At 37.8% G+C, this 15,101-nt stretch overlaps 1 protein-coding gene across 2 annotated transcripts in view; it reads right to left on the reverse strand.

Moving 5' to 3' along the window:
* Window positions 1–9,167: 9,167 nt before the first annotated feature.
* SCUBE1 (signal peptide, CUB domain and EGF like domain containing 1) overlaps window positions 9,168–15,101 on the reverse strand; it is a 204,190-nt gene continuing 198,256 nt past the window's right edge. For both annotated transcript variants that reach the window (XM_087722202.1, XM_087722203.1), the window contains 3 exons: window positions 14,273–14,425; window positions 12,060–12,139; window positions 9,168–11,247 (listed from right to left, as the gene is read on the reverse strand). In XM_087722202.1, coding sequence (XP_087578328.1) covers window positions 11,095–11,247; window positions 12,060–12,139; window positions 14,273–14,425 — 386 coding nt within the window. In that variant the 3' untranslated portion in view covers window positions 9,168–11,094. The remainder of the gene's footprint in view (window positions 11,248–12,059; window positions 12,140–14,272; window positions 14,426–15,101) is intronic.

The following is a 15,101-nucleotide window of genomic DNA, read 5'->3' on the forward strand; positions in this document are numbered from 1 at the left end:
GTCACAGATGGGTTCCTACCAGTTCGCACCTATTCGGTAGAACTGGTTCATCAAATCTACCGAACCGGTTAGAAGAGGTTCCACCAGTGGACCTGGAAAGCAGGCCACACCTACAGAAGAGGTTCCAAAAAAATTTGAAACCCACCACTGGCAAGGATCTTGTAACTTGACAGCTTTAAGACTTGCATGCTTCAATGCCAGAGTTTCTGAATAGGTATTTGGACTGACCTAAGTACTAATTCATAATTTCATATCCGGTCACATGGGTGGCAAGCCACTCCCACAAAGGAGGCCACACCCACAGAGTAGGTTCCAACAATTTTTGAAACCCACCACTGGTGTGTGTGCATGAGTGGGACAACACATACTGTCCCAGGATTATGTGATCACCATTTGTAACCTTCCCAGATAGCTTCTCACAAGCAAAGTCAATGGGAGAAACCAGATTCACTTAATGACTGCACAAGTCACTTAACCGAAGCTATTCACTTCACAGCTGTGGCAAAAAGATCTGAAAAAGGGGGGCGGGAACTCACTTAACAATTGCCTTGCTTAACAACAGAAATTTTGGACTCAATGGAATCCTTCCAGAAAATGGCTCTTTAATCAGTGGGACTTTCCCCCCCCCACTCCATTGGCAGATAGTTGGTTTTGCTTCCAAAACTTGCCCAATTCCTGCCTGCATTTTAGGAGGTGCTGATTTCTGCTTTTAACTTGTACTTTTCAATTTTTCTTTTTGTTTTTCATCCTTGATGAGTGGATTACAAGTTAATTGCCTGGCTGAGTATGGTTAAGAATGACATCCTCTTGATGGGTTACAATGAAGGATTTCACTTCAGCCTTTTGCCTTAGGGTGATAGGGACTTCAATTACTTTAGTTACTCATTGAAATGTTGTATATAATGTATTAATTTCAAAGAACTCTTAGTATTTTATTTTACTTTTTCTGTATATATTCCTGCCTCTGGTTCTTTAGAGGAGCATATATTTTTTTTTAAAAAATCCTTCTCTTTTCTCATTGTGGTAATTGTTATCTACAGTAGCTTATTTTATTTATTTATTTTTAATTTTATTTACAAACATATAAAATACACACACACAAAACTTAGACGTACACCACATTTACACAATACAATACAAACAGGAGCTTCCTGTTCTTTCTAATAGCAATTGCCAATCGATATCGCTCACCTTATATGGTTTCCCCTTCTATTATATTTCATTTGCATTTCACCATTCTTAACCCTCTTATCGTACTCATCTGTCTGCTATATTGGCTGATTACCTCTAGTGAATTTAAACCACTTGGATGGATGGATGGATGGATGGATGGATGGATGGATGGATGCATGCATGCATACATACATACATACATACATACATACATACATATGTTAATTCTCCTTAACTACTATTTTTGGGCTTCGTTGTCTTCCTTCATTGATCCTTGTTTCTTTCCTCCATCCACCTATACCATTTATCCCGTATCTGGTAGAATTCTGATTCTTCTTTTCCCTGGATTTCTTTAGTTAGTTTGTCCATTTCAGCACAGTCCATAACCTTTCTTATTATTTCATCTTCGCTTGGAATTAATTTGTTTTTCCATTTCTGGGCAAAGGCAATCCTTGTCGCCGTAATTATGGGTAATATTAAATACTGAATTTCTTTTTTATATTTTGCAGTCATTATTCCTAATAAAAAAAACTTCAGGTTTCCATTCTATTTTAACACCTGTTATTACCTCTAGCCATTTTTTGATCCTTTTCCAATTTTTTTTAGCCTTCTCACAGGTCCACCATAAGTGGTAGTACGTTCCATGTATTGATTCACATTTCCAGCATTTGGGGGAGGTATTTGTTGAGATTTTAGCTAACCTTGTTGGTGCCAGGTGTCATCTGTAAAATATTTTGTACTGGTTTTCCTTGTATGCAACGGATAGTGTCATTTTTAAGTTTTCCCCCCAAAGTTTTTCCCATTTATTCAATTCAATATTATCTAGCTTATTTTAAAGTGGTTGTTTGAGAGTTCAATGCTAGATATTTCTCTCCTAGGGTGCAAAAAATAAATAAATCTGAGAACTCCATGTGGTGTCAGAAAGGGATCCAGCTAGTAAATGGTCAGTTTTATTCAGTCGCCCCAACTCTACCCCAAATTAAGGGAGTAGAGAGTTGTAAAAAGGGAGTTGATATAAGAAGAAGTTGTATTGTTTAGGAACACATTGAAATCCTTTTGGCCCAGTGTCTGTTTATCGTGTGTACTAAATAACTGGCCATATAGACATTGAAGCCTATTGAGAAACAAAACTATTGAAAGGAGTGTTTTTAATATTATATATTAAGTAAAATTTAAGAGTTATCCAGTGGTGAGATGAATACATTTAATAAATAAAAAATATAAAAATATATTAAGTAAAACGCCCCCAGAGAAAAAAGGAGGCAAAAAGAGAATCAGAGGACTTTATTGTTCAACTTTTTATGAAGAAGTTTGAGCAGAAAGTGCTCCTGAATTTACAAACAAATTTACAAATTTACAAAAAAAAAAAAAAAGATGACTGCACTAATTGACTAGTAAATTGTCTGATAAATTTGATTCAATGGCTAACAGTCCAAATGAAAAATTAGATCAAAAGTTTGAAGAATTTGCAACAGAGTTAAACCAACTGAAAAAGGATGTTAAGAATATTCATATGAGTAGAAAAGTCAGATATGCAAATGGGAGCAATCAATTTATTATTAATGGAATTGAAGGAGAAAGCTTCATTTGAGAATTTGGGACTTGCCAGAAAGTGGGGTAAAAGGTCAAAGATATAATTATAACATTGATTACAAAATGGATGAAAAATGATAATTTGGATGTTCCTAGAAAAGTTGATAAAATCTGTAGAGTAAGTTCAACCTGTGCAATGGCCAAGAGATCAACCTGTGCAATGGCCAAGAGATCTTTTGACCCAATTTGTAAGAAAATCTATTAAAGGAACAAGCATTGCAGAGGGCTTAAACCGACCCTATGAGCAAAGTGGAAGTCCGTTCCCGAACTTCCGGTTTGCCCATAGGGCTGGTTTGTCCATAGGGCTGAAGCCTCCAAAGGGCCTCGGGAGGGGGGAGGCTCTTTTCACCCTCCCCAGGCCTCTGGAGCGTGTGCGCTGACCAGCTGACAGGGCAACACCTCGCGTGCCCTGATAAATGGCTCCACCTATGGCACGCATGCCATAGGTTCATCACCCTGGCTTTAGACTAAATTCTATAGCACAAAGCACAACATTTTGTGACAGATACGGAACTATAACATTTTTCAAAAGATCCAAATTCTGAAGACCAATTTCTGAAAGAACACAGAAGGACAATGGCAAAGATACAGGTTCAGGACAGGGGTGGGATTCTATCGCTTCAGACCGGTTCGCCTGAACCAGTAGTGGAAATCACAGGTGGCCCCACCTCCCCCGCCCCAGCTCTATAGCATCCCATTTAGGCTCTTTTTTTTCGCCCAAAGTGCATGCGCAGAAAGCTGAGCGCATGCACGGAGGTGGGCTCACATATGCAAAACGGTAGGGAATACAAGTGAATACCACCCCTGTTCATGCCACGGAGATGGGAACAGCCATAGTTGTAGCATTGGAAAGTTTGCTATGATAAACAGGATGGATTGTAACTTGGAATGTAAGGGTTGCAAATTCCCCAGAAAAAAATGCAAAAAAAACCCCAACAGCCCTTTTTTGTTATTTGGCAAAAAATTGAATCGAGATATAATACCTTTGTAAGAAAAGAGATAGGTAGAAAGTATTTAGACAACAAAACATTGGGTTTGGAATATATTTCTGCCAGTCACAAAAATAAGATTAATGTAGTTTTATACATAATTCTTCAGTTATAACTACAACTCTTACCAGTGGATGGCCAAGGCAGATATGTTCAAATTGAACTACAAGGAATAAAATTCATTGTTATTGGTTTATATCATCCATATCAAGAAAAGGCTAATTTTTCTAAACATTTACTCTGAACAGTTATTTTCTTTTTCTTGGTACATTGGTACATTCTTGGAGATTGGAATCGGTAGCAACCCTATAATTGGACATATTTGTGCTTAAAGTAATGCAAGGAAAACTACTCCAAATATTTTTTAGTTTGCAGATTTTCTAGGTATACTTAATGTATGGAGGTACCAAAATTGACTCACAAAAGACTATATCTTTTTTCCCAGATAGACAAATCTTTGATATGATATGGACTACCAAAAATTTGACTCATAAGGTAATTGAAATGGACATTCTTCCAAAATCTTTTTCAGATCACAATCCAGTGACAGTACATTTTAAATCCAGATTGCAGTCTTTTAAGTGGAGGTTAAATGAATCCATCTTGCAAAGACCACAAATTGTCAAAGGATGTAAAAAGTATTTCAAGATTATTTTAATAATATGGGTAAGGGACCCAACTTGACCACAGTTTGGGAGGCCTATAAAACTGTGATAAGAGCTTTGGGAGGCCTATAAAACTGTGATAAGAGATTACTTGATACAATACGATACATGGATTGAGAAGAAATCAGCTGGAAAAATCCAAAATGTTTTAGATGAGATTAAACGGGGGGGGGATCAAAAATCATTGGAAAATCAAAACATATTTAATCAATTAAAATTATTGCAACAACAAATTTCTATGTTAACAATTTCACACATGAAAAGGAAATTGAAATATAAGAAGCAGATTTTTTTAAACATGCAAATAAGGCGAGATGGCTGTACAAATTAAGAAAACAAACCGAAAAGAAAATAACTAAAATTTGTGAAGGAAATAAGACTCACATGGATAATAAAAATAGCCGAAAACTTTAGGGGAATTAATTTATAGGAGGAGCAAGAAGTTTCATTGGAACAAATGAATGACTATGTACAAAATCAAAATTTACCCAAATTATTGGAAGAACAAAAGAAAATTATGAACAGTCCAGTAACAACCTTTGAAATAACAGAAGCAAATTAAACAGCTAAGATACTTAAAGCACTGAGACCAGATGGTTTACTGAGTGGATTTTTAAAAAATGTTTGAAGATCAATTATTATTTTCAACGAAAGATTTAATGAATTCTATTTTACAAGGTCAGTCTATGCTTGATTTATGGAAAGAAGCCTACATTTTTCTCATGCTCAAGGAAGGGCAAGAATTAACTCTTACCATATATTATAGTCTTCTTAATGACTACAAACTTTTTACATCCATCCTAACTGAAAGACTAAAAAATGTTTTACAAGTTGATGTCCATGAAGATCATCGGTGTGATTTATTACCTAAAAGACAACTAAAGGACAATGTGAGAATCATCTAAGATATAACTGAATATTTACAACAATGCAAGGACAAATAGGCTGTACATTTTTTTAGATGCAGAGAAAGCTTTTGATAATCTGAATTGGGATTTTATGTTTAAAGTAGTTGAGACTGAGTGTTATACAAAGACTGAAATCTATTTATACACCACAGAAGGCCGAGATTATGGTCAATGGAGAATTGATGAAACCATGTGAGATTCAGAAAGGGAAAGGCAGGGAAGATCAAAGGGAAGATCAAAGAAAACTGGAAAACAAAACTGGATTTAAGATTGTAAAAAAAGGTAAAATACCTTGGTGTAACTCTAATAAAAATTCTATTTTGTTTAAAACTAACTATATTAAAATGTGGAATGAGATAAAACTGGATTTTCACAGATGGGGAAAACTAGATTTGTCACCAATGGGAAGAATTTCTGATATTAAAATGACTGTTTTACCCAAAATGTTTTTTGACTCGATTTTACCAATTCTGATAAAAGATCTGTCTTTTAAACAAGGGCAGGAGGATATTTCTAAATTTGACTTCCTCTCAAGATGGCTGTTGCATGATAAGGACTCCCCCACCCTTATTGACAATCTGCTGATTTCACTGTCAAAGCTGACTTCGTCTACCTTAAAAGGCTGACATTTTCTTTTCTCACCGTTTTGGATAGCACTGTTATTTGATGGAAAAGTATAGCGCAATTCTTCTGGTCCTACTAGAGCATTGATTCTCCTGATAATTGTCTTTAAATCAAAAGAGGAAATAGTTTCTCTATTAAAATGAACAGATTAATCAAGAGGATCCCTATTTTGCTGAGGTTTCATGAAAAAATACCCAGATATATTCTTCCTTACAACACAAGTCAGTTTGCTGTTGTGTTCAATGATTCCATTATGCAATCAGGAGACTAGGCATGTCACCAGTAATTAGAAGCTGATCTCTGAAGGTCCTTGGATTTGGTTCTATCCTGACTTCAGATTTCAATCAAAATATTGTCCATTCACACTGTATATATTGTTCACTGGTGTGAAAGTCAGTTATACATGTGACCTGACAAATGCGTGCATGACAAATATCCGCCGATGAAACCGTGACAAAACCGCGACGTCGAAAGCGCGCCCACTAAAGCGCGATTAGGATTTTTAGGTTAGGGTTAGGGTTAGGGTAAGGGTTAGGGTTGTTAACATTGTTAATGTTTTTGCGTTGTTTTCCTGTTGTTTGCTGATGGCGCGCATTTGTCGGGCGCGCATTTGTTGGTGAACCAGTTGTACATTGTATAAGTAGTGTCGACTTGTTATGGAACCATGACTCCTGGATCGCTGATCACATAATCCCTTGTCATTCTTTCAGTGGCATTCTCCCTGCCAAATAGGCTGGAATTAGCCACCAATGCAATAAATGATATACCCCGATAGCACCATTCAGCACCATTAGCAAGCAGAACTGGAACTAGAGTTAGGCAGTAATTTCATGATTTCAGTATGGAGCCATGGTGGCACAGTGGTTAGAATCAGGGGTGAAATCAACTTACCTTCACTACCAGTTTGCAAATGTGAGCGTGTGCATGCGCAGGGCCTTCAATTTCTGACAATTAGCAGTGATGCACGACTTAGATTAGCTAGAAAGTAGGAAATCCGACAATTCTAGCTAATATAAATTGTGTGTCACAGCGGATTGTTGGAATACAAATTCGCCCAAACCGCTAGCATTTTTTTTACTACCGGTTCAGGGGAATTGGTTCAAACCAGTAGCATTTGACCCCTGGTTAGAATGCAGTACTGCAGGGCTAACTCACTGCTCACTCTAAGAGTTCAGTTCTGAGTGGCTCAAGGTTAATTCAGCTTTCCATCCTTCCGAGGTTGGTAAAATGAGGACTCGGATTGTTGGGGGCAATAAACTGACTCTGTAAACTGATTAGAGAGGGCTGTAAAAGCAATATGAAGCAGCATATTGATCTAAGTGCTATTGCACTTATTTTCCATTGGTGGAAGGGGGCTTTGAAAAGCATTCTAAGGGGCATTATTTGTAGGGAAGTATTTTTTTTATCATTCATTAAATATCTTATCCTCAGAATTCACTCGTGACCCGACAATTGCGCGATAGACATATGCACACCGACAAAATAGCGCCAATTAAAACATGACGTCAAAATTGTGCCAACAAATTCGTGACGATAAAATCGCGACGACAAAAGCGCGATGACAAGCACAATAACATTGAAAATTTTTTAGGGTTAGAGTTAGGGTTAGAGTTAGGGTTATAATGTACGTATACGCGTCCCACTATGTTAAAGGCCCAGCACACTCACTGGGCTGTCTATAGTTTGTTGATGACGCGATTTTGTCATCGCACATTTGTCGGCGCGCTATTGTCGAAAATCAATTAGCAATTTTGACGGCGCTCATTTGTCCGTTGCGGTTTTGTCGGCGTGCATATGTCTATCGCGCATTTGTCGGTGAACCGAATTCACTTAGGTTCACATGAAATTAAAAAGATGTACAGATGTTCATTTGAAGTCATTCAAATTGGAATAACAATTATTTCTTTATCACACTTGAGTTGAGAATTTCTCCAGACAGTATTTGCATATGATCTTTATTTGGCGTTAGAGCACTGTTTAGCTATTCTGCCACATTTGCTACATTATTAGTCTGAGCAACTATCAACTTAACCTACCACCCAGGAGTCTTGAGAGAAAAATTTAGAAGTTCTTCAAGGGGGATGACATGCAGATCAAGTATTCTGCCAGTTCTTACCGGTTCGGGCGAACCAGTAGAGGCAGCTGCTGGAGGTTCTGCCCACTCGCCCCGACATAATGCACGACCTTCTGCGCATGCACATTTGCGAACCAGTACAAAGGTAAGTAAATCCCACCACTGATGCAGATGATCAGAAATAAAATGTTAGATTTGGTCAATATTAAAAAAAAAACCTGGTAAGATTTTTTGGGGAACAAACAACTCACTGAGCTTAAAGTTTTTATGAGTGTGCTTAACTTCTTAAAATAACTTCATGGATATATTTACGAATTCTTATGGCAACAATTGTTTCAGAACATTTTTTAATTTCTCAGTTTACAGCCTACGATTTTCTAGTGATCTCCTAGTTATAAAGAAATCCAACCCTTCTTAGTGTTTAGTTAAGTTCATCTAGATACTTCCAGGTAGCTAGGATAATTTAAAATGCTAACATCCTGTTACTGATTTAAAAAAAAAAAGATTTTATGGATTTGTCAGAAGGAGTAATCTTTAATCTAACAGGGAACAATAACACTGCTCTGAATTATGAGGCCCAGAATAAAAAAGCAGTGAATCTATTTAGCTGTGATAATACTAGAAAATGGACAATAATCTTTTTTCTTTGCTTCTGAATATTGTTTATCTTTTAAAGCAGAATGCTATTTGAAAGAAATTACTGTATTTTCCTGTTAAGAGTAGTTTCTCAGTGCTCTTAAGTCTATGTCAGAGCAGGGCTGTCTTAACAGCATTATGGGTCCCAGGCAAAGCATTGTACTGGGGTCCCTACGACAACTACTCACAGGACACTAAAAATGAAAATGGTCAATAAAATTAAATATATATTTGCATGTTAGTATTAATAAAAAGATACGGGACGCGATGGCTCAGTGGCTAAGATGCTGAGCTTGTCGATCAGAAAGGTCGGCAGTTCGGCGGTTCAAATCCCTAGCACCGCGTAACGGAGTGAGCTCCCATTACTTGTCCCACTTTCTGCCAACCTAGCAGTTTGCAAGCACATAAAAATGCAAGTAGAAAAATAGGGACTGCCGTTGGTGGGAAGGTAACAGTGTTCCATGTGCCTTCAGCGTTTAGTCATGCCAGCCACAGGACCTCGAAGACATCTTTGGACAGCGCTGGCTCTTCGGCTTTGAAACGGAGATGAGGTCCGCCCCCTAGAGTCAGGAACAACTAGCACATATGTGTGAGGGGAACCTTTACCTATTTTATTAATTAGAAAACGCAGTAAAATGTAATAAATATGTTGCTGTATTTATATGAGATAAGGTGCATTGAAGAGTTAACTTACACAGATTAGTATGGGGTCCCTATGCTCATGGGGCCCACGGGTAAGTGCCCATCAGGCCCATGTGTTTAGACAGCCCTGTGTCAGAGTGCTGTGAAAAGTTCAAAAATTTACTGGTTTACACATAGAAGAGTAGTTCTGTTCTTCCTCCCAATTTTTGCCTGGTGACTTATTATTGAAAACATTTTGATTACAACATCTACCGTGTTTCCCTGGAAATAAGACCAGGACTTATATTAATTTTTGCTCCAAAAGATGCATTAAGGTTTAGTTTCTGGTTAGATCTTATTTTAGGGGAAATATGGCACTAAAATGCTTCTGTCTGGTTGACTGGGGCTTATTTTGGGGTAGGGCTTATATTACGAGCATCCTGAAAAATCATGTTAGGGCTTATTTTCTGGTTGAGTCTTATTTGCGGGGAAACACGGTAGTAGGATGGGAGGAAGGAAGACTACTTTTATGGCTAATTTAATCATTATCCTAGTTCTTTGGACATGGAAAAGAACTTGGGAATCTTCAATTCTTGTCAATTTTCTTCCCTGATCAAATCGTGTTAAACTCTCTGCCCATGGTTAGAGATGCCAACAACAGCAGGTATTGAAGTCAGCTTTGATGCTAAGAAGTAGAGTAGGATAATGTATTTCTCCTCCACAACTCAGGGATTCATAAGAAAACAATTATGATAAGCAGATCATATTGAGCAAGGATTAAAAGCTGTCAACCAATGAATGCACACATGAAAGGACAAAATAATTTATCTTTCCCAAGGTCTAAAAGAGCCCTAGTCCTTTGCAGAGGGAGAGAGGGAGGGAGGGAGAGGGAGGGAGAGGGAGGGAGGGAGGGAGAGAAAACGTTAATCTCTCACCCCACTTCATCACACCTTGTACCAAACATCTGAGCTGTGGTTTATTCCTCTGAAAAACATTATTATATGAGTGATATTTCTGTTGCCTTGGTATTCACAAACAGATGCCTATTAGATTTTGTACATATTTAGATATTCAGTCAAGAGCAAGAAAACTAGCTACTAGTGTCCACCCCACCCCCACCCCGCTTAAGATCCTTCCTTCTTGGTGTAATATTTAGCAGAGAAACCAATTATGTGTCTAATTCAACCATTGCATTCCATTTTCAAAATAGACTTTTAAAAATGTTATATTGGAGCAAGAAATCTATGGATTGTAGGATTATTCTTGCCCAACCCATTACACAAAAGTTAAGGCAGCTATATTTTACCCCCACCTTCTTTTTGGTTTATAAAAAAAAAGTGTCCATAAAACCACCAAAAGGAAAAACAATGAAGTTTAGATTCCCCTTCTGAAAATTTCACATATAAAGTTCAAGTGCAATTCAAAATCCAAGCATCATTTATACTACATACTTTTTCTATCAATAATTCTTCTTTGCAGGTAGTTTCTTCAAAAAGAAGAGCAGGTTTCTTCTTTATGTGGTAGATAAACAAGGTTCCTTTTCTAAAACAAATGCCTCTCTATGATAAACTGAAAATAAAGTCATGTTCTCTGGAATTCCAAGTTACTTTTCGTTGAGGTGGGGAAAAAAATCCCATCAAATATTGGAGATTATAAAACAATAGTTATCTTCAATATACAATTTAAGATAAAGACGGGCAGGAAATCTTAAAATCAGCAAAAATGTTTCTACAGTCAAACCCAATACAATATTTAACTGGAATGCGAAAGAACCAAAAATAAAACAAAAGTTCCTGGAAAAGCACTAGAAGTTATTTGTATGGTCGTAGAAATCTGGAAACTTTTGACCGCAATAGTTTTATAAACGACCTTGGAAACATCTCCTTTGATTCTTGTGCTGTGTACTTGAAATAGTTTTGAGGATGTGCCAATACATCAAATAGGGCTTTAATCAATTTCTTGTCCTGTGGGAGACAGAAGCAGCAAAAGCACATCAAAAGCATACAAAACCTTTGCCAGACCAATTCTTGAATACAGCTAGTCTGCCTGGAATCCACATTGTTTATCTGACATTGATTGAGCGGGTCTTGTATTTCACAAGAAGAGTCCTCCACTCCTCTGCTCACAATAGAATCCCTGATGCCACCAGGCTCAAAATGTTGGGCTTGGACAACCTGGAACTACGCTGCCTACAGTCTGACCTAAGCATAGTACGCAAAATTATCTGCTACAACGTCCTACCTATCAAGGACTACTTCAGCTTCAACCTCACTAATACTCGAGCAAACAATTGATACAAACTCAAGTTAAATCACTCCAAACCTGATTGCAGAAAATATGACTTCAGCAACAGAGTAGTCAATGCTTGGAATTACATCCTCAAACTCCCACAGCCTCAACCTTAAATTATATACCGTGGACCTCACCCCATTCCTAAGAGGTCTGTAAAGGAGGCATGCATAAGCACACCAGTGTGCCAACCATCCCTGTCCTACTGTCCTCATTTATTTGTACTCATTTCCTTTGTTCATATCCATGTTTATACTTATACCTGTTATTTTGTGCATGTTTGACAAACTAAATAAATAAAATAAAATAAGAATTTTGCAATGGCTCTCTTGCCCTCCCATTTGGCCCTCCTACCCTGCCTCCCTCACTGGGTAAGATTTCCTTCCCCTTAGAATGGATTTCCGGTTTTCAGTCTTCCAATTTTAAGAAGCACTCTGCAACCTCTTAAATAAAAGCCACTAGGAAAGACTAAGTATGGAAAGCTTACTTTTAAAATTTCTTGGTGATTTTCTGAAGCATATAAACGCCCATCGCGAACAATGTCTTCTATTAACTGCTGATAGTCCTCTGAAAAGTGAATGGAAAAAGGATCAAATCAATGATTTTTTTTTTCCTGGCAACAATGTCCAGGCACATTAGCCACATGTTTTGAAGCGATCCTGAATTTAAACACAGGCTTTTTGTTTATTTAAATGTATTTTGTTTATTTATTAAATGTATATGGCGCTTCCCTCCCTCACCATTTTGGCATCAAGGTGCAGTCCAGGGGTGGGTTCTGGCTTCTATTACTGCTGGTTCGCTCAGGGATGTGCTTCGGGCATGCATGTGCTTTGGGCGTGTGCACAATGCGCACATGCACAGTAGTTAAAAATTGCTTCTGCGCATGTGCAGAAGAAAATAACAAGAAGGAATGGACCAATAGAAGCGGTTCAGGGAGTGTTGTATCCGGCTGAGTTACTACCTACTCGGCTGAACTGGTCCGAACCGATAGGAACCCACCTCTGGTCCAGTCCAACAGCCTTTTAGGACAATATACCAGGAACTACAGGATATGTAGATAGAAGATCTTAGAAGAGAAACTGATTTTTGTTTCTGATCTCAAAGAATTGGGAAGTTTCTCAAATATGTCCCCTGTCAGGCTTTCCTCTGTGAATTATTTTTAAATTTTTCTCCGATTTTTTTAAAATCTCAGTTAGGTTTCATGCATAGAATTCTCACAGTCTCCTGATTTCTAGACCAGAGTCTAAACTACCCTATCAAACTGATTCTGTGAATGCCGAATGGTGCTTTTGCACAGGTTTTGACCAGCTTGAGGTAAAGTTCCTTCATTACTCACAAAAACTAACAGAAACAATCCCTCTCACTGCTACTCCAAAAGGGCAGATATAGATATCTCTGTTCTTATTTCAGACCAAAAAACAACGATGACTAAACCAATTGTATGATTGATGCTCAAAAGAAATAATGGGTTATCTTCTCTTTGGATTATTACATTTTTTTTTTCTGTGAGCATGTAAAGATCACAGGGAATAGAGCAGGTTCTGACAGTTTCTGGAGAACCGGTAGCGGAAATTTTCAGTAGTTCGGAGAACTGGCAAATACCACCTCTGTCTGAGTGGGGAGGGAATGGGGATTTTGCAGTATCCTTCCCCTACCATGCCCACCAAGCCACATCCACAGAACCGGTAGTAAATTTGAATTTCACCACTGGAATAGAGGGAGGGATGGTGGATGTATAGACAGGCTGTGAATAGACACTCTCCACAGATTCTATACAAAATCAAATTTAAAAATTAAATCTGTTTGACAAAAAAAAAATTAGGGGGTTAATATAGCTATATTGATTAAAGTTTAACCCAGCTGAGATTGTCATCAATTGGGATTTGCAAATCAGCTTCAAATGTTGATTGCAAATGGATATAAAATTAATATTCCGCTTAACCCAATCCTGTGGATGTTATATTGTGAAGAAGACAAAAACGAAGAGAGAATTCCAAAGTCCTTTTGAATTTTGGAGCATGTTGAAGAGGAAAGGAAATTTTTTTAATATTTCTCCTCAATGCATAAAACAAATAAATATGACTGCATTTAATTTAAAAAAACATGAATAAAGGCATCTCCTTTCTAGGTAGAAATATGATTAAGTCTCTCTTTGAGTTTTAAGCATGGTTAAACATTTCATATAACAAATGGTTTGTAAAATTGTATGATCATCCTTCATCAGTAAAACAACAAGGGAAAAGGAGCCAAATAAGTTTTTAGCTATTAAAAATACTTTCTGAGTACTTTCTGGGTATTTAAGTAAAATAACTTGTAAATAGTAATTATAGATTCTTTCCGTGCATGCGTGCGGCCTTCCGCACATGCGCTTTGCTTGTGCGCGTGACATGCATGCATGCGAACAGCGTCAAAAATGAGGCTACATAGAATGTTTTGGAGCCTGGGGGTGGCAGGGGGGTGGTGATACGGGCCCACCCACAGGTAGCCACTACTGGTTTGAGAGAATCTGTCCGAACCGGCTGAATACCACCTCTGATTCCTGTATGGAAAATCATTACCAATACTGATTCTAAAAATGCTAAAGGAAAAGGAGAAACCAGGACATTTTATATCCCTTCTTCTCTATTACACCTATTAATATTTTGGCTTATTTATGCATACACCTACTGTATATTAGAACAATACTGGCATAAATATTACCGTCGTATGTTACATAGGGCACTTGAAATCCTTTGCCACTGTTTCCTTCATTTGATTTGAACTGAATCCACAATTTCCGTGACCGGGAGGTGAATGCTATGGGTCTCTCATAGGTTTGGCAGGTTTCGTAGGTAGTAATTGATGTAGGTGAAGCTTAAAAAAAATAAAAAATAAACATATAGATTTTTGTAAAAATAAAATTTGATTTTCCAAGATACGTGAAGTGCTACTTTTAGCATTCTCTCTAGTCCAAGATTAGCAAGACCTGCTACATCTCTATGTAGTCTTTCAGAGAGAAATGTTTCTTAATTATCCGGTGGCCATGCTTTTCTGGAGACTGAACACTGAACCTCCCTTATGTAAAACTTGTATTCTGTCACTGAGTTAAGACCATTATTCAAACTACTGGTATATCCCACTATCTTGCAACTGATCTAATGAAATTACCATATTTTTTGGAGTATAAGATGCTTTGGAGTATAAGATGCAAATTAGTTTGCATAGTTTCCACCGGTATTAATTTGGCTAGCCTCCTTGCAGCAAACATCAATCAGCCCGGTCAGCTTCAACACGTTATTGCAGCCTGATTCAGCACAAGCAGCTGATTGGCGGCTGGATCGGCCTCTTGGAATACCCACAATCAGCTGTTCCAGGCAGCGAGGGTCATCATAGCCCATTGCCACCTCCACGTGTTACGTTTTTGGTCTCCGCGCATCATGTTTTCGGCCCCCGCATGCTCAGTTTTAGACCTGTTCCAGGCTTCGGGGATCACTACAGAACATCACCGCCCATGCGTTGCATTTTCAGTCTCTGCACAGAATGCGTGGAG

Source organism: Thamnophis sirtalis, unplaced genomic scaffold, assembly GCF_051295495.1.
Source record: "Thamnophis sirtalis isolate CommonGarterSnake01/CBP01778 unplaced genomic scaffold, rThaSir2_p1.2 scaffold_9, whole genome shotgun sequence".
Taxonomy (NCBI): Eukaryota; Metazoa; Chordata; class Lepidosauria; order Squamata; family Natricidae; genus Thamnophis; species Thamnophis sirtalis.